This window comes from Delphinapterus leucas, chromosome 4 (genome assembly GCF_059928025.1).
Source record: "Delphinapterus leucas isolate spDelLeu-1000000601 "Yukka" chromosome 4, BTC_Dleu_Yukka2, whole genome shotgun sequence".
Taxonomy (NCBI): domain Eukaryota; kingdom Metazoa; phylum Chordata; class Mammalia; order Artiodactyla; family Monodontidae; genus Delphinapterus; species Delphinapterus leucas.
The window spans coordinates 129,006,768-129,026,772 of record NC_143132.1 but is presented as its reverse complement, the minus strand read 5'-3'; the positions used below and the strand labels follow the sequence as shown (position 1 = coordinate 129,026,772).

The window sequence follows — 20,005 nt, the reverse complement described above, 5'->3', positions numbered from 1 at the left end:
GAGGGAATCAAGAAAATAAGTTCTCAGTGCTAGTTGGAGTCATAATAAAGTGAATTATTAGAGGCATTTCCATCTGAGAGTTTCGGTGATTTTCCCGATTAGTGGATCCTCTGAGAACAATACTTCTTTGTAATGAAGCCGAACCTTTAAAAAATAAACAAACAAACAAAGAAAACGATCTCCATGAATTATACCCAAGAAGTGTTGAGTGGACCAGATGGCTCAATTATCAACAGGATTGTTGCTTTTGCATCATCCTTGGAAAGTGCAGGTGGTACAGTTTAAGGAATCTCCTGGGAGGGCACATCTAATAAATCACCTCGGTGGATGGAAGCTGCAGCTTTATGGCTTTCTGAAGCAACCAGAACTAAGGGGCTTGGCTTCAGAGGCCAGAGACCTCTGCCGGCAACCTCCCAGCCAGGCCTGCCCTGCAGCCTGGTGGCCTCCGGCCCCCAGTTCTAGTATCAGACCCAGCAGTGCCCAGCTTTGTCAGGAGTCACCACTTTTTCAGATTTTTTCTTTTCCTCACATGCAAAATAGGACATCTCTCTGCTTTGATTTTCTCTCAGGGACACGAGGAGGCTCAACTGAGACAGTGTAGGTGACACCTTGGGTACTAGTTTATTCTCCCAATACTCAAAGGGCTTGTTAAGAACGAACTTATTTACAAAGCAGAACCAGACTCACAGACATAGAAAACAAACTTATGGTTACCAAAAGGGAAAGGGGGTGGGAGAAGGATAAATTAGGAGTTTGGGATTAGCAGATAAAACTACTATATATAAAAGAGATAAACAACAAGGACCTACTGTATAGCACAGAGAAATAGCCAGTATCCTATCATAAACTATAAATGAAATGAATATGGAAAAGAATACACACACACATATATATATCAGAGTCACTTTGCTGTACACCCAAAACTAACACAATATTATAAATCAACTATACTTCAATTAAATAAATAAATAAATAAGGGCTTGTTAAGGATACCTGACTCAATGTCCAATTGTTAGAGAATGGAGAAATACCAAAATTCACATTAAAGATGCAGCTGTGCCCTCTCACATTTAATGCCAGGCTTGTTAGTTCCCTAGAAAGCCTCACTAGTTTTGCTCCTCTTGTAACCAAGGCTTCTAGAGACTGCAACCCCCCACCCACCGTTACAAAAGATCCATGCCGAACATAGCCCTGAGAGGCTCTCACCCGCTCTGTCCCCTTCTGTAAGGACATAGCAACTGGGGTGGCGTGGATGGCAGGGAGGATCCCAGGGAATTTAGTCAATAAAAGTAATAATAATAACAATAATAACACCTAAGATGAAGCATGTATTAATTGCTTGTTACACGCAAGTCAGGGCCACCTCGTACTGACGTGCAGGCTGTGCACACAACAGAGCCCCCAGAGCTGTGCGGCTCATTGCAGTGTGACTGCGGGGCAGTGCATATTGGCCGCATGGGGCAGGGACTGTTTCAACTCCCGTGTTACATGAGGACAGCTAGGCACAGGGAAATGAAGTGACCTCTCCAAAGTCACTCATCTCGCGAGCGACAGAGCCTCGTGGACTGGTTCCAGAGGCCATGCTCTTAACACCTGTGCTACGTCATCACTTGGGAAGTCTCGCAGGAACAGTGCTATCCAGGAAAACCCCAGGTGCCTTGGGCAGAGGCAGACAGGTGGGCCAGTGACCGCCCAATGCCATTCGACAGGAAAAAGGGGCAAAGAAAGGGCTTGGGAGGCTAGGTAATGAGATGAATTCCAAGGGTGTTGGGGAGAGCAGAGGGCGGAGTCGCGTTCAGCAGAGACAGAGCAGGTACGTCAGGAATCCCTGTTTTCCAGCAAAGAATGATGTCAGGATGCTGGGTTTCTGAAGAAGCCAACTCACGGTACCCAACAGGGCAGAGCAGTTACTGAGGAGCCCCTCTGGAACACCTGTTCCTAGGAGAGTAACGAGGGCCCCTCAAGTCTCAGGCTGTGACCTAATTATTAGTGATTAATTGTGAAAACTTTGCTGTTACTGGAAGCTGATTATTTTCTTCATGCTGGCACGAATGTCTCCACATGCTAGAGTTCCAGAGAATTACTGTGATGCAAGAAAGAGTCCAGGGACACAAGGCCCCTCCTCGGAGCCACCGTTCCCTACTGGGGGAGCTGAGGCGTGTCATTTAAGAAACACAGATTGAGTGCCTGCTCTGTACCTAGCCAAATAGGAAATGGAAGACAAAGTAAAGTGGAAGATTTGAAGTTTAAAATAATTTTTAAAATCAACCCTCCCTGCAAAACAATATATGCTCTGAGTTCTCGGGGGACAATATTGATTTAACGTATTTTTCTTCCTTTCCAGAAAGGTGAACTGTGAAAATTTTGCATATTATTATAAGAGCCTATATGTAACAGTAATTAAGAGTTTGGAGTTTGGAGTAAAATTATTCTTGGATTTTACACTGTTTACTAGCTGTAGAACCTTAGAAAAGCTAATTAAGCCTCAGTTTCTTCATCAGTAAAGTGAAGAAAATAATAGTCCTTGATCAGTTAGGACTTTTCCAAGTGCAAGAGTAATTCCACCTTCCCCTGAATCAGGAATTAAGGAAATGTCTTTTTTCCTACTACCGGAAGCCCGGAGGCAGGGGGAATAGATCCAGAAGCTCGGTGACGGTATCAGGGACCCAGGTCTTCTGTCCCTCTGCTCTACTGTCCTCAGTATGGGTGCCATGCTAAGCGCGGTTCACTGCGATCACAAGGTGGCCACCAGTGGCACTTGGGTCTGTGTGCCACTCTCTTCTCATCCCAGGGGAGAATGAGAAAAAGAATCAGTGCCCCAACCACACCACATGTGTTCTTATCCTCATTCTGTCTGGGCCATGGTTGTGAGTCCCCTCCTAGTCAAGCTACAATGGCCAGAAAAACACCATGCACTGATTTGCTTCTTAAGTAATCAGGCTGCCCCTGTGAGGCTGGGGCCGGGCTGACTGCACGTCAAATCAGGATCTAATTAGGAAAGGGGGTGAGAACATGGATACTGGGAAGGCAGCCAACAACAGTGTCCAGCACAAGTACCATGACCGAGGTTTGTCACGAAGGATAAAGAGATCACGTCGAAAGTTCTGAGCTTCCACCTTAGTGCGATTGTAGATCACTTTAATAATAAGCAAAGGCGCAAAGCCTTGTAGGAATTTCTGTCTCTGCTTCAAATAATAATCGTTTTGTTCTTTTGAAACACGCCCCAGGCACAGCACTACGCTGATGCTTTGGAGAAGTGGCATCTGAGCCACTTCCCCTCAGAGAAAAGGCCACTCTTGCTGCCAACACTTTGGTGCTGTTTATGGCTTTTATACTTTATTGCAAGTGCATTCCCAGTGGTCTCTGAACGCAGTGTTCTAAAAAACGTCCTTGTTCTGCCGTGAGATGCATTCTCGTCTGAAGTGTCATCTCAGGGCGTGATGTACATCCAGGGTCTGACCACAGGCAGCCACGCGTCGCATCTTCCCTCAGCCCAGCTGCTCTGACAGCCCTTGCTATTGGGCTCCCTGCAGGAGCCCTGCACGGTGCAAGGCGGCCAGGAGATCCCGAGGATGGGCGGAGGAATAAGGTTGCCGGGACAACCTCCCACTTGGTCAGCATCACGGATCTGGTACTGGGGGGCCTTGTCAGAACTCACCCCCATTTTTAGTTTCCAGGTAGGGTATGGGGAAACCAGGTGAGAGGAAACACAGAAAAGGGAGTCCCAGCCATGGGTCCAAAACTAAAAGTGACAGCTCTCTCACCTTCTCTCAAAGGAGAGAAAGAGGGTGTGATAGGGTTGCTGGAAAATGATGGAGTGATAAAAGACATCGTCCTGATTTGGTGATTTTAGTTGCAGGTGTCACATGCTCCAGGGTACACTGTTGGCATTGAGTGGACACCTCAGGCCTGGCCACACAAAGTCAGGCTGGCAGAGTTCCTGAGAGCTGGGTGCCAACCAGACCCTACCCTCAGATAGGTAATGCCCATGCTTCCTTTTTCTTTGAGGGGGGCTCAATTTTTATGTATCTTCCGGATTATACCAGGTTCAGGAGCATCATATTATTAGTTGGAGCTCCGAACCGTGTCAAGTAGGAAGAGGCCATTTGGGGGAATGGGATTGTAGCCTGATGCCTCTCCAGAAATGCAAGAATAGATGGAAAACGTGCGAGAAGACAGAAACAGAAGGTAAATGCGGTCCCTAAGAAACTGGGTTGCTTACACCTGCTTATTTGTTTGATGAGAGGTGAGCAGAGGCAACAGAGAAAAGTATCTGAAGTCATTTCTACTGAGTGCCAAGAGCAACGCTCCACCCAATGGACACATACAAAGGTTATGCTGGGAGAATGCAGGGTGCCCCCTTATCTTTGGGGGGCGTGAAGCTGAAATCAGTGGGCTTGGTTACAAAGGGTAAAGGGCAAGGGTGTCTAGGTGACTGACGGTCAGTGATTATGGTGAATGATTATGGAAAAGCGTGGTGTTCCTGGCTGTATGGGTATACCTTGGGCCGAGCACAGCTTGTTCCTGGAATGGGGGCCTCGGGTCTTGAAGTTGAGGTTAGAAAGGACATGTCTCAGGACCCTCCATAGCCTTGGACCCAGGGTCAGCCCAGACTCATGCTCAAGCCTCCTCGGCCCACCTCTCTCCTCTCTGCCAATACCTTCAACACTTCCTGCCCAGTGAAATCAATCTCCTACATAATTACCTGTGAGGCGGGGTCTGGCCCAGCCAGTTGGTGAGCATGTGCCCCCCTCAGCACCAAACCTGCCTCCCCCCCTCTTCTCTTTGGACCTTCACAGCTCCCGCCAGTGGTCTGCGTTGTCCAGCCTGTACCACCTCCTCTGCACTTGCTTCCTACACGCTCAGGTGTGGATGCCCCTCAGGTCCACCACCCTCCTTCAGCAGGGATAGAGAAACCGCTGGGGACCCAGAAGCTAATGACGTAGCACCCCTTCAAGCTGATAGTCCTTAAAATGTTGCCACACTTTTATTTAGGAGTGAGGCTGAGGGTGGGGGAGGGGTGTGCACCCCACTGAGAAACCGAAGCCCTCCAATAACCAGAGCCTTCAGATAACCAGAGCTTCCCTCTGAGAAGGTAGTTAGGAGACTCCGGTGGTCCTTCAGCCCCACGCCAGCCCCAGAGATGATCAGATTGTTCTCCTCGGAAAGAGTCCTGAGAAATACGTTTTTCCCGCTTCTGCTACTTTAGCGTCCAATTCAAACTGGCTGTCAAGGGGCCACCCGTGCTCCCAGCTTCCTGGGGAATCCAGGGTCCCAGGGGAGAAGGGCTGCAGGCTTGTCCAGCACAGGACCAGCACCTAGAGTAGAGTGGCTCAACTAGTGTCTAGCTCTAGGGTAGATCCCCAGGCCCCTCACCGGCACCTCCTACCACCCTCTGTGGATCTATGTCTCCAGGCTGAAGAGCCCCCTGCACAGGAGAAGGGAAGCTCGGTGGCAGGGACTGTTTGCAGGGCAGAGTCTTAGTCGTAAGTAAGCTCCCAGCACAAGGACTTTGTCAGTAAATAGAAAGGGACAGAAATTCAGTGCGGGGGAGAGACCGGGCTTCCCCTGGACTGCGTTTTACGTTGCTGGTTCCCATCAGGCTGAGATAACCTGGCTACAAATTCCCATCCTGAACACTGAGATGTGAACCCACACTGAGTCATGTTCTGGGTGCCATTTAGGAGTGATGGAATAAAGGATATGTTGAGAGCTCATCCCACTGGCAAGCTCCACGCTAAGGGCTGGCGTTGCAGACCCAAGCCTGATAGAGTTTCCGCTTAAAGAACTTCAGATTCTAGTGGGGGAGATGGACGAGAAAAGAGCCAGTGGGATGGAGAGTGACAGATGCCAAGTGAGGATCATCTCCAGGGACTGCAGGAATGTAGAGGAGGAACCCCAAGCCAGCCTGAGGGTGGAGGGAGTCAGGGAAATTTTCTAGAGCAGATGGTTCTTTTGAAATGAACCCTTCTATTATTTCTGGTTGAACCTTAAAAATAAACAAAAAATTTGCCCAAATGCAGGTTTTGAAAGACACAGAGTGAGTGAGAGAGAAGACAGGGTGTGTCTCAGACACACATCCACTGGAATGCTATCATCACTCTTGGAATCTCTAAGTCCCTGGTGGAAAACCTCTAAGGGATGTCTGGGTTACAAAGTTCTGATGGAATCAGTGAATCAAAAACTAAGTCCCCGGGGCTTCCCTGGTGGCACAGTGGTTAAGAATCCGCCTGCCAATGCAGGAGACACAGGTTCGATCCCTAGTCTGGGAAGATCCCATGTGCTGCAGAGCAACAAAGCCCGTGCACCACAACTACTGAGCCTGCACTCTAGAGCCCGCGAGCCACAGCTACTGAAGCCCACATGCCTAGAGCCTGTGCTCCGCAACAGGAGAAGCCACCGCAATGAGAAGCCCGCGCACAGCAACAGACCCAACACAGCCAAAGATAAATAAATAAAATAAATAAATTTATTAAAAAAATAAACTAAGTCCCCTATTTGCAAACCAACATCCCTGTCATGCAAAGTCCTGTTTCCCTGAGCCAAAATTTCTCACTTCTAGAAAATCACTTACATTATCTGAATTAAAATTGAAGGGAGAAATAAAAATCACACTTCATGCTGGGTTGATTTTCTCTAATGATCTGATCCCTGACCCCTCTTTGGGTGAGAAATTATTACAGCCATAAATATTTGTAATTCTTTCTCTGATATATTATATTTGTTAACATCGCCACAGGGTAGATGCTGTGCTTGAAAAAATAAGAATGTTGAATGGTGGGGACTGAAGAGAGAAAACCAGGAAGGAGGATGGGATTCTTCCCTTGAGCAGGCTTCCCCAGCAGTGGGCTCTAGTGGAGGGAGGTCTGGACCACTGGTCGGGGAACTTAGCTTCCAGTTCTGACGCCTGCTAGCATTGTGCCTGGGGACAAAAGCACTTAAACCTCTGTGGACCTGTCTCCTCTTCCACAGGATATCTGGGGGATACTAAAATAGATTCATAGATGCAAAAAAGATTTTATAAAGCAGTAAGTTCCACACATGCACATTTCAATGAAGAGCACAGGTGCTAAGGAAGCTACCTGCTTCCTCTTCACCTTCACAAACAATATGCTTGACACTCTTCACTTCTCTGATCTCCCCGTCAACAAGGCTCCAGACTCACACAAATATGGATTCAAATCCCAGGTCTGTGATTTGGGGCAAGTTGCTTAGCTTCTCTGATATTCAGTCTCTTTATCTGTTCAATGAAGAGAATTACTGTTCAATTAAAGATGAAGTCTGTACAATAATTTTATAAATGGTAGCCATTGTTATGACATGTGTTGACTTTATTAGCTAGGATGCTTTCAGCAATTAATAAAAAGTCCAACTCAACTAGAAAAAAAAACTGGAAGGAGAAAATTCTATTTCTCATGTAATAAGAAGTCAGGGGGTCAGGATAGCACCAGGTGGAATTGAGTATCAACTCTGTGATATCACTGAAGATCCAAATTCCAGTGTTGGCTTCTGTCCTATGACTGGTCCCTTGCTCTTCTTCAAATATGGCTGCAACAGTTCCCAGCATCACATCCCCACTCAACAGTGTTCACAGGTCATACCCAGAAGTGGATGTCCTCCTGATATCAATAGACTAGGAAATCTACCAATAAGGAAAATGAGTAGATCTCTGAAGAACAGCAAGATAAGAGCCTGTGCCATACCCCCTTGAATAAGACTCAAGGCTGGGGACATGATATCATACTGTCACATCTCTCCCATACTACCTTGAAAAGGACTGTGCGCACATTAGGCCTTCACTAAAGTGTTGCTACTAATTTAAAACAGTTAATGGAGCACCCGGTTATTAAAAAACTATCATGTTACAATATTTATCCTTTATGTAGAAAGCTGTAAACTGTGGTATAATTTCTAAAAGCAAGAAAGAAAAGGAGGGACTTCCTTGGTGGCGCAGTGGATAAGAATCTGCCTGCCAATGCTGGGGACACGGTTCCAGCCCTGGTCCGGGAAGATCCCACATGCTGTGGGGCAACTAAGCCCTTGCGCCACAACAACTGAGCCTGCGCCCTAGAGCCCGCGTGCCACAACTACTGAAGCCCGCATGCCTAGAGCCCGTGCTCCACAACAAGAGAAGCCACCGCAATGAGAAGCCCGCGCACTGCAAGGAAGAGTAGCCCCCGCTTGCCACAATTAGAGAAAGTTGGCACGCAGCAACAAAGACCCAATGCAGCCAAAACAATGAAAATTAAATTAAATATTTTTTTTAAAAAAAAGAAAGAAAAAGAAAGAAGTTAATTGTTTAACAATAGAGAAATGGTTTAATAATCAATAATATACCCCCCTAATTCTGAAGTATTAAAAATGATTTTAGATGACATATAAAAATTCTCTATAATGTATAGTGAGTAAAATAAAAATGCATATACACCACATTGTTTCCACTAAGGAAAGCAAACATATCTATAAAATAAAAGTATGTATAGGAAAAAATCCACTAGAAGAAATCAGACCAAAATATTGACAGTGATTTTTCTAAGGTATAGGAACCTGATTGATTGGTTTTCTTTTTTTCCCTTCAATGTTCAAAATTTCTATAATTCACCTGTTTACTCTTTTAACAGGGGAAAAAACAATTTTAAAAAATAATGGTGCTTAGCCTGACCACAGAGAATGCCTTCTTGGCATGGATCTGCATGTATATTTATATCTTTCTATTCTGTCGAAATCAATGTGAAAAGGCAGCCCAGACTATGTGGGAAAATCTCTGCATCTCATGCATTTTTAACAGATTTGTTGAAATAAGCGAGAGATGAGGGAGAGGACTTCTTTGCCCTGAAAACAGGTTATATAAACTAGAAGTGATATTGTGGTGATGGTGACCAGAGATATGCAGGTTAGGAGACGCTTCTTAGACTGCAAACGTTTCATGAAAATGCTGAAAACTTGGGAAGCCACAGTTAATACCTGTGACAAATTAAAGAGGATTGGCATGCATCTTTATTAAGACATTTATTTTGATTACAAAGAGATTAAAGAGCTGAAGCTGCCTCCAAGACAAGAAGTTTGATGAAATGGATCAGAAAGCATGAGATGAGGTTTCCAGACAACAAGTTTAATGTCTAAGTGGACAGTGCAGTTCACTTCATGATGGGTGAATTGTTCATGAAGACCTCCACCTTCTCCAAATGCCTCGTCCATAACTTATTACTGGATCAAAGCCTTTAAGAAGTCAAATGTATTCTTTTCCTCCGTACAGTCCTACCCCACAATGAAGTGTAAGCCACAAAAAGAAGTACCATTTTAATGCATTAACAAACACTGGGTGTGTCAGAATTCCACCCTCCATGTTTCATATCCAAACTCTCCCCTGCTGCTTGGCATCATACCTGACGTGCCACCATTATTGCTTTACTTTTTGACCCTTGAATAGCCCCTCATTTCTTAAGATTCCCCAAACAATGCTTTCCCTCTGGGAGATAAAGCTCTATGTGACTGTCAGAGCATCTCATAGATTAGTAGTTGACCATCAATAAGGAAAGCATCTAGCTGGAGAGGCAAGACAAGAGGAGGAAGTAGGCCTCGAAAGGCAAGACCTTCTCAACATTGCATGTCTTGTGCCTGAAGCTTCCAGAGGTCATGTTCTCATTGGTTGTTCTGTGAATTACCTAAATCTTCCATGGAACTGAGGAACAGGGAACCTAGAATGTGTTGAGCATTTCCCATACACGATATCAATTCATAATCCCAGATTTTCTTCATTTTCAGAATAACATCAGCTCTGATTAGTTAAGAAACTTAGAAGTTTGCATGTTAATACATGACAGATTTTGGCAAGGACTCGAGAGCCTGAGAGACAGAATTCTCCAAAAGCTACTACTCTTTCTGACCAGCTGCCAGTTTTAGCCAGGCCAGACATGTCATGGTGCTGTCCGTGGTACTGAACGCCATGACTTTATGCCAATTATGAAGGACCAAAGGAATGAAAGCTTAGGTCCTCGTTAGAATCTGCAGCTTTCTTTTCGCCTCTGCACCTTCAGACAAAACTGTCTCATTGACCTGTGCAATTTAGTGTGACATTTTCCCAAAGTGCTCTCTACAACCGTATTTGCTTTAGACATCAATTTTAAGAGTGAAAGGTCGACTTTCTGGATGTGAAATATTTTATACATGACATTTTATCTGTCATTGCTAAGATTAATACAAAGTGTTTGCCCTGAAGAATAACTAAAAATGCAGTCAAACAAGATTATCTATTGCACAGAAAAAAATAACACCTCATTAAAGAGACTGTGTATATCGCTCTTGGCAAAGAGGTCAGTATCATTAAAGCAATGCCAGAAAGCACACAGCAGACAAAGAGGATGAGTTTATCTTGCCTCATCCCTGAATGAGCCAGGACTCAGTCTTATGGGGAAAACTGAGAATCATTAGAATTGAAGCTAGGCTTACTGGTACCCGATCAAAATCTGATTTTCTACCGTTCACTATGGTAACAAATGCTCTTATTGCTCCTCATGGCATAGCCATCATTCTGCCCTCCAGAGGGACAATAACAGGGAGGATAACCCCAGACACTCACCACCTGCCACTGTTGCTGGGGCAACAGGTGCAACTTATGAAGTGCCTTCATGCAGGAGAAGACCTGAAAGCCTCCTTGAACTCATGTAGGATCAGTGCACCACTGGTCTCAAATTTGGGGTATAGATCTTCCATAGCCAAACCTCCCCCGTACTTCTCCCCATTTTTAGAAGATGGAGTCAGCAAAAACTCTGGACATGCTGCTTTGTGTACTCAAGGGAATATGGGTTTTGGAGTCAGACAGCTTTCTGTTCATGTACTGACTCTACTGACAAAGAGCTGTGCAATCTTGGGCCAGTCACTTTACCTTCATTCACCTCAGATTTCTAATCTGTAAAGTGGACATGACTGTAAATCCTACTCCCTAGTGTTTCTGTGGGGATTAACTGAAATTAGTACCATGTACTCAATAAATGTTGGTTTACTTGCCAATCCACAGAATGCTGTGGGCGCTGAGAACCCAGTATAGCATGTTAATTTCTTACTATAGTTTTCAGACATATTTAGTCACAGGCCCATTTGTTGAGTGAAATTGTGCGGGTGGAAGACCTGGAGTTCCAGCACCTCAGGCCAGTCGTACTTCAATCCCAGTACCCCGAGATGGTCCCAGAAGTCTGTGGGAACCACAGGTTTCTCGAGGATGGTTTATCAATTGCTCTGGGTACTCATTGTGTCTTCTTTTCACCTATACTGGCCTTGTGACTATTTTAACTTCTTCAGAAAGAAACTAGGTGTCTTCTCTAGCCCTAAACTAGAAAGTTCCAGGAGATGGACCCTGTTTCCAGCCAAATGAGTGCAAACAGACCTTTCCTGGCATCCTGCAAAGTAAATAAATGACATTTGTGTTTTGATCTTCCCCACAGTTCCCAGGATGGGACTGCACACCACATATTCAGCACATAGGCCATACCTTTAAGCCAAGTCCTGTTCATTCTTCAAAATTCAGGGCAGATGGAAACTCAACAGAGAAGTTTCACTGAGCTTCCCAGTCCACACAGACTCTTCTTTCAGTGACCTTCTCACTGGATTGTAAAACATCTGGGATTTGAGGGGGAATCATATCTTTGGCTGTTTTCCCACAGTTCTCAACTCCTCTCTTTTTCCTAATTTTGCCTAAGCTAGAAGCCCTAGGGAGCTCAGCATATACACAATGGGTAGAAGAGAACTGAGACATATCCTCACAGTACGGTTCATTATATTGTTTGTATTTGGGAAGGCTCCCTTGAAACATGGGATAATAGGAGTCCTGATGGGAAAGTGGGACAGTAGAGTGTTTAAGATAGTGGACTCTGGAGTCTAATACTCTAGGTTCATACTCTGGCTCTTTCACTGTGTGGCTTGGGACAAGTTATCTAACGTCTCCCTGCCTCAGCTTTCTCATTTGTAAAATTAAAATAATAGTAGTTCTTTACTCACAGGGTCGTTGTGAGTATTCAATAAGCTAGTACATGTAAAGACCTCAGAACAGTGTCTGGCATGTAGTTCCATAAACTTCTTATTGACACTTTGCACAGTGCTTAATAATGAAATGAGTTAGTGTGGGATTGTCGAAAGAGCACTGGACTGAGAGTCAGATCTAGATTCTAATTTTGGGTCCTCCGTCCACTTGATGTGTGATTTTAATCAAGTTACCTTTGCTCTTTGGACCTGTTTCTCGCAATTGTTTCATCAGTGGGTTGAAGTAGATCATCCATAAGGCCTCCTATTATCTATATCTTGTATTTATTTATGTATTTTTATTAAAGTGAAATTGATTTATAATATTATATTGGTTTCAGGAGTACAACGTAGTGATTGAATATTTTTATAGATTATACTCTGTTTAAAGTTATTATAAAACATCGGCTATTTTCCCTATGCTGTACAATATATCCTTGTATCATTTATTTTATACATAGTAGTTTTTACCTCTTAATCCCATATCCCTGTCTTTCCCTTTCCCCCTTCCCTCTCCCCACTGGTAACCACTAGTTTGTTCTCTATATCTATGAGTCTGTTTCTGTTTTGTTATATTTATTCATTTCTTTTATTTTTTAGATTCCACATATAAGTGATATCATACAGTATTTGTCTTCTCTGTCTGACTTATTTCACTAAGGATAATATCCTCCAGGTCCATTGATGTTGTTGCAAATAGCAAAATTTGATTCTTTTTCATGGCCGAGTAATATTCCACTGTGTATATATATATATATATATATATATATATATATATGTATATATGTACACCACATCCTCTTGATCCATTCATCTGTTTATGGACACTTAGGCTGCTTCCATACTTTGGCTATTGTAAATAATGCTGCTATGAACATTGGGGTGCATATATCTTTATGAGTTAGTGGGGTTTTTTCTTTAGATACAAACCCAGGATAGAATTGCTGGATCATATGGTAATTCTATTTTTGCTTTTTGAGGAACCTCCATACAATTTTCCATAATGGTTACACCAGCATACATTCTCACCAACGATGTATTAGGGTTCCATTTCTCCATATCCTTGGCAACATTTGTTATTTGTGTAATTTTGATGATAGCCACTCTGAGAGATGTGAGAAGATATCTCATTGTGGTTTTGATTTTCATTTCTCTGACAATTAGTAATGTTGAGCATCTGTTCATGTGCCTGTTGACCATCTGTGTGTCTTCTTTGGAAACATGTCTATTCAGGTCTTCTGCCTATTTTTTAATTGGGTTGTTTGGATATTTTTGATACTGAATTGTATGAGCTGTTTACATATTTTGGATTCATAGGACATATCATTTGCAAATATTTTCTCCTCTTCAGTAGGTTGTCTTTTCAATTTTTCAGTGGTTTTCTTTGCTGTGCAAAAGATTTTAAGTTTAATTAGCTCCCATTTGTTTATTTTTGCCTTTGTTTCCTTTGTCTGAGGAGACTGATCTAAAAAAAATATTGCTACAAACTTATGTGAAAGAGTGTTCTGCCTATGTTCTCTTCTAGGAGTTGTATGGTTTCCAGTCTTACGTTGAGGCTTTTAATCCACTTTGAGTTTATTTTTGTATATGGTGTGAGAAAGTATTCTAACTTAATTCTTTCACATGTAACTGTCTGGTTTTCCCAGTACCACTTATTGAAGAGACTGTCTTTTCCCTATTGTATATTCCTGCCTTCTTTGTCATACATTAATTGAACATATGTGTGTGGGTTTATTTCTGGGCTCTCTATTCTGTTCCATTGATCTATGTGCCTGTTTCTGTGCCAGTACCATACTGGTTTGATGACTGTAGCTTTATAGTGTAGTCTGAAGTCAGGGAGCATGATAACTCCAGCTTTGTTCTTTTTCCTCAGGATTGCTTTGGCTATTCAGGTCTTTTGTGTTTCCATGCAACTTTTAGGATCCTTTGTCATGAGTATTTTGGTAGACAGTGCATTAAATATGTAATAGATTGCTTTGGGTAGCATGGACATTTTAACAATATTAATTCTTCCAATCCATGAACATGGGATATCTTGAAAGATCTTGGTTTCATTGAACTTTTCTATTGTTTTTTTGGTCTCTTATTTATTTCCTCTCTGATCTTTATTATTTCCTTCCTTCTGCTGATTTTGGGCTTTATTTGTTCTTCTTTTTCTAAATCCTTTAGATGGTAAGTTAGGTTGTTATTTGAGATTTTTCTTATTTCTTGAAGTAGACCTGTATCACTATAAACTTTCCTCTTAAAACTGCTTTTGCTGTGTCCCATAGACCTTGGAAAGTTGTGTTTTTATTTTCATTTGTCTCATGGTATTTTCTGATTCCCCCGTGATTTATTCATTGACCCTTTTTTCTTTTTTTTAGTAGCATATTGTTTAGTCTCCAGTGTTCGTGTTTTTCCAATTTTTCTTCTTGCAATTGATTTCTAGTTTCACATTGTTGTGGTTAGAAAAAATGCTTCATATAATTTCTATCCTCTTAATTATGTTGAGACTTGCTTTGTGGCCTAGCATCTGATCAGTCCTGGAGAACTTTCCATGTGCACTTGAAAAGAATGTGTGTTCTGCTGTTCTGGGATGGAATGTCCTGTAGATATCTGTTAAGTCCTTCTGGTCTAAAATGTCATTTAAAACCACTTTTTCCTTATTGATTTTCTGTATGGATCATTTTTCCATCGATGTAAGTGTTAAAGTCACCTACTATTATTGTATTATTGTCAACTTCTCCCTTTATGTCTGTTAATGTTTGCTTTATATATTTAGGTGCTCCAATATTGGATGCATATATGTTAATGAGTGTTACACCCTCTCCTTGTCGTGATCCCTTTATCATTATATAATGCACTTCTTTGTCTTTTGTTATAGACTTTGTTTTAAAGTCTACTTTATCTGATATGAGTATTGCCACTCAGCTTTCTTTTCATTTCCATTTGCATGAAATATCTCTCTTTCCCCTCACTTTCAGTCTGTGTGTGTCTTTAGGTCTGAAATGAATCTGTTGTAGGCAGCATATACATTGGTCTTGGTTTTTTAAATCCAATCAGCCACCCTATGTCTTTTGGTTGGAGCATTTAGTCCATTGACATTTAAAGTGATTATGGATAGGAATGTACTTATTACATTTTGTTACTTATTTCCTGGTTGTTTCTGTAGTTCTTCTCTATTCTTTTCTTCTTCTTTTAGTTTCTTCTCTTGTGGTTTGATGATTTTCTTTAGCAGTATGCTTGTGTTCCTTTCTGTCTAGTCTGTGTATGTATTGTAGGTTTTTGATTTGTGGTTACCATGGTGTTCATATATGTCGACTTATAACTGTCTCTACTTGTTTTAAACTGATAGTCATTTAAGTTCAAACACATTCTAAAAGATATACATAAGATATAAATTTTTACTCCCTCCTCATTTTCTGTTTTTGATGTCATATTTTACATCTTCTTGTCTGTCCTTTAATTGTTTATTGTAGTTATAATTGACTTTACAATTTTTGCCTTTTTATCTTTGTACTTGCCTACTTAAGTGGTTGACCCACATAGCCTTTCCTATATATATTGCCTTTACTAGTGGAAAATTCTTGTAAATTCTTACTTCTTGTAGCTTTTTCTTTACCACTTAGAGAATACCCTTTAACATTTAAGGTTGGTTTAGTATTGATGGACTCTTTTAGTTTTTGCTTGTCTGAGAAGTTCTTTTTGTCCTCTTCAATTCTGAATGCTAACCTTGCTGGGTAGAGTATCCTAGGTTGTAGGTTTTTCCCTTTCAGCACTTTAGCTATATATTCCACCCCTTTCTGGCCTGCAGAGTTTCTCCAGAAGAATCAGCTGATAGCCTTATTGGGGTCCTTTGTATGTGACTCTTTGTTTTTCTCTTACTGCTTTAAAATTCTCTCTTTGTCTTTAATTTTTGCCATTTTAATTATGATATGTCTTGGTGTGAGTCTCTTGGATTCATCTTGTTTGAGACTTTCTGTGCTTCCTGAATCTGTTTTCTTCTACAGGTTCAGGAAGTTTTCAGCCATAATTTCATCAAATACATTTTCTATCCCTTTCTCTCTCTTCTTCTGGGACCCCTACAATGAAACTGTTATTATGCTTGATGTTGTCCTGGAAGTCCCTTAAACTATTCTTTCTTTTTAAATTTGTTTTTCTTTTTGCTGTTCTGAGTGGGTGATTTCCATTATTCTATCTTGAAGATTTCCTATGAATTCTGCTTTATCAGCCAGTCTGCTGATAATTCCTTCTAGTATGTTTTCATTTCAGTTACTGTATTTTTCAGTTCTGATGGGTCCTTTTTTATATTTTCTAGTTCCTTTTAAAAATTTTTGCTATGTTCATCTATTCTTTTCCCAAGTTCAGTTAGCATTCTTATTACTAATGCTTTGAATTCTTTATCTGGTAAATTATTTATCTCTGTTTCATTAGTTGTTTTTTTCAGGTTTTTTCTTGTTCTTTCATTTGAAACAAATTCTTTTCTTCTCATTTTGTTTACCTTTCTCTGTCTTTATGAAATTAGGTGAAACAGTTACCTATCTAGGTCTTGAAAGTGTGTCTTTATGTGGGGTCATCCCTATGCAGTCTGTGCATGCCCAGTGGTTTTGGTGGGAGACCTGGATCTTCCTCTGGGTGTGCTAGCAGCTACTACCTTGGTGGAAGTTAGGGCTAGAACCAGTGCAAGGTGTGAGCCGGGGCTTCTCCTATGCTCAATGACTGTCACTACCCTATCGGGGGCAGGGGCAGCATCCAAAGTGCTGGAGCAGAAGCCCTGAGGGTCAGATCCAAGTCGGTTCCATTCCCTCTAACTGTGTGCTCTCCCTCCACCCCCAGCAATGGCACCTTCACCGTAGTGGAGAGCAGTGCCAGAGCAAGAGGAGCTGGAGTGGGCACCCGGTGCAGGCTGAGGTGTTGGCTGCTATGGTCCCAGCAAGCCAGTCAGAGCCCTAGGCTGTTTCCAATTCTCTGCCTTCACACGCTTGCCAGCAACAGCTGCCCTCACTCCGTTCAGATGCAGGGCCAGGTCCAAGCCAGTTCTGACCCCACCACGTGCACACTCTCCTTGGCAATGGCAGTCTTCTCTCTAGTGTAGAGCTGAACCAAAGGAAGAGGGGCTGGAGCAGGCACCCAGTGCTGGCTGGGGTGCACGCTGGGACAGTCTCAGGAATCTGGCCAGAACCCCAAGCCATTTTCAATCTGCTTCCTCCACCTTATTTCCAGGAATAAGCCAAAGCGTGTGCATGTTCTTTATGAGCAGAGTCTTAGCTTCTTACAGGTGTCCAGTAAGACCCACTGGTTTTCACACCAGCAAAGGGGACTCATCTTCCTAGTGTCAGACGCCAGGGCTGGGGTGCCCAATATATGATTTGAGCCCTTCACACCCCAAGGAGGATCTCCAAGCCTGTGATATCCCCCTTCTCTTCTGTGTCCCCTGATAGGGGGCCCGGGTCCTGACCTGATCACTTCTCCTCCCTTACTACCCAACTCCCTGTAGATCTTTCTCTACAGCCTTAGTTGTAGAAGAGACTTTCTTCCAGTTTCCAGTTTTTTTTTTTCAGCAAGAATTGCTCCACATGTATATGTATTTTGGATGTGTTCATGCAGAGAGGTGACCTCTGCAACCTCCTACTTGGCCATCTTGATCTCCCCTCTTGTATCTATCTTTTTCAAATTTTTAACTATGGTAAAATATACATAACATAATATTTACCATCTTAACAATTTTTAAGTGCACAGTTCAGTGGCATTAAGTACTTTCACATCATTGTGCAACCATCACACCATCCATCTCCAAAACTCTTAATCTTGCAAAACTGAAACTCTGTGCCCCTTAAACAATTACTCCTCATTTCCTCCTTCTCCCAGCCCTGAGCAAACACCATTCTATTTTCTGACTCTAGGATTTTGAATACTCTAGATACCTCATATAAGTGTCATAATGCAAATATTTATCCTTTTGTGACTGGCCTGTTTTACTTAGTATAACATTCCTAAGGTTTATCCACATCGTATCACATGTCAAAATGTCCTTCTTGTTTAAGGCTGAATAATATTCCATTGTGTGTATCTACCACATTTTGTTTATCCATTCATCCATTGATGAACATTTGGGTTACTTCCACCTTTCGACTATTGTGAATAATGCTGCCATGAGCATTAATATACAAATGTCCCTTTGATTCCCAGCTTTCAATTATTTCTGGTATATACCCAGAAGTGGAATTGATGGGTCATATGGTATTTCTATTTTTAATTTTTTGAGAACCCACAATACCGTTTTCACTAGCAGCTGTACCACTTTGCATTCCCACCAACATTACACGAGGGTTTCAATTTCTCCACATCCTCATAGCGTTTGTTATTTTCTGGGTTTGGGTTTTTAATAGCGGCTATCCTAATGAGTGTTTGAGACATCTTCTTTTGACTTTGTGACTTTCTGCTTGATGTGTCAGAAATGGCTGGTCCAGGGGTCTGCTGCCCAGGACCCTGCTCGGGTCCTCCTTCCCATGTCTGTTTTCTGTGCTGGGTACTTGGTATTCACAGAACAATCTCCAAACCTTCCCTGAAAGGATGGTGATTTGGGCTTATAAATACATGTGACACACCTTGAATTAAAAAAGAAATTCAGCCCAACCTCATAAAAAATCAGCCTCTTCCTTTGATTTTATAGGCATAAGCAATTCGGGTCATATTTATGGGGTTAAGATCCAAGCTCTGATCGATGGCTTCTCATCTGCTTCCTGTATTCATGGCAAGGCCCCAGAAAAGCAGGCATGGGGAAATCTATGGCTGGGTGCCACTAAAATATAAATGTTCCTTCATTTCTAATAGATGCTAAAGAATGAAGCTTATATCATTACGCCTGCCATAAAATATTAAATGTAAGTAATTCAGTGTTACCCAAGGGCCAGAGCTAAGCTGGTGCCTTTTCCTTCCCCTCTTCAGGGAGGAATGGCTCTGAGTACCCCACCTGGCCCCCAAGAACTGGTGGGTGCCTGCACCTTTATCATTCATGGCTAGAGGCTGCCTTTCTTAGGGTCCCATGATGCTGGTTGCTGCAGGGAATGAATGGCAGAGAGCCAGGTCTGCAACCAACATTTTTGGCTTCTCCTGGGAGAGAGAGGACCAGAGGGGCTGCTTCTCTTCCTGACTTCTTCAAGTAAAAAGAAGATTCCCAATGTCTGATTTGACCTAAAGATATACTGTGTCAGTTACTTGTTGTGGTGTCCCAAATCCTGCCCCCTCAGCCCCTCTGGTCTCAGTGCAATCACGATGGACAGGTCAGTGCATACTCTCAGCACCTCCACATCCACTCGGAGCACCCACTTCACACGCAGGCACTGCCCAGAAGTGTGGGAAAGTTCATGTTCCCAGTAACAACTCCCCACAAATGGGAGGTGGAGGATGGGGATGGTTAATAAATATCTCAGCTGCTCGTTCTTTAGAGGGAAAATCTCCATGTGCATTCTACATGATTCTCAATGGCTTCCCAGAAGGATCGAGCCCCATTGTGCCCACAGCAATAACTAGCTCAATTCTGCACCTTTCCAAGTTTCCTTGTCTTGTTTTCCTTGCCCCCTCACTTTGCCTTCCTGAGACACCTCCCAAGGAAATTACCTGGTCCAAGTCTTTGTCTCAGGCTCTGCTTTCAGGGGGGCCCATTTCAAGACATGGGCTCAAAATATGGGAAGGATTTCTGGAAGAAGAAGTGAACTTTGAGGCTTGGAGGCTGACAAAAAGACCAAATAGCTCTAAAAGTCAGCATCTATGAAAAGAATTAGGCTTCAGTTGTGCTTCTTGTTCTCTGTACATCTTACCCAGACCATCAAGGTCAGGCCACAGTTGTGCAGGTATTGCCCAAGCACACCTAACACAGGAGTTTGAAATTTGATACTTGTTCTGCTCACCAGGCCACACCCTCAAGTGCTAGGCTGCATCCAGCAGAATAAAAGATTTGTTTCTTAACAGGATACTGACCACTCATTCTCCAGGCCGTGTGGCTTCAGGT

General features: G+C 42.7%; 1 protein-coding gene across 1 annotated transcript in view; it reads left to right on the top strand.

Moving 5' to 3' along the window:
- Positions 1-3,012: 3,012 nt before the first annotated feature.
- The window catches only part of LOC149749435 (calsyntenin-2-like), a 158,765-nt gene continuing 141,772 nt past the window's right edge, over positions 3,013-20,005 (top strand). Inside the window, exons 1-2 of the mRNA XM_089909929.1 lie at positions 3,013-3,067; positions 3,534-3,631. Of these exons, the coding sequence (XP_089766055.1) occupies positions 3,013-3,067; positions 3,534-3,631 (153 nt within the window). The remainder of the gene's footprint in view (positions 3,068-3,533; positions 3,632-20,005) is intronic.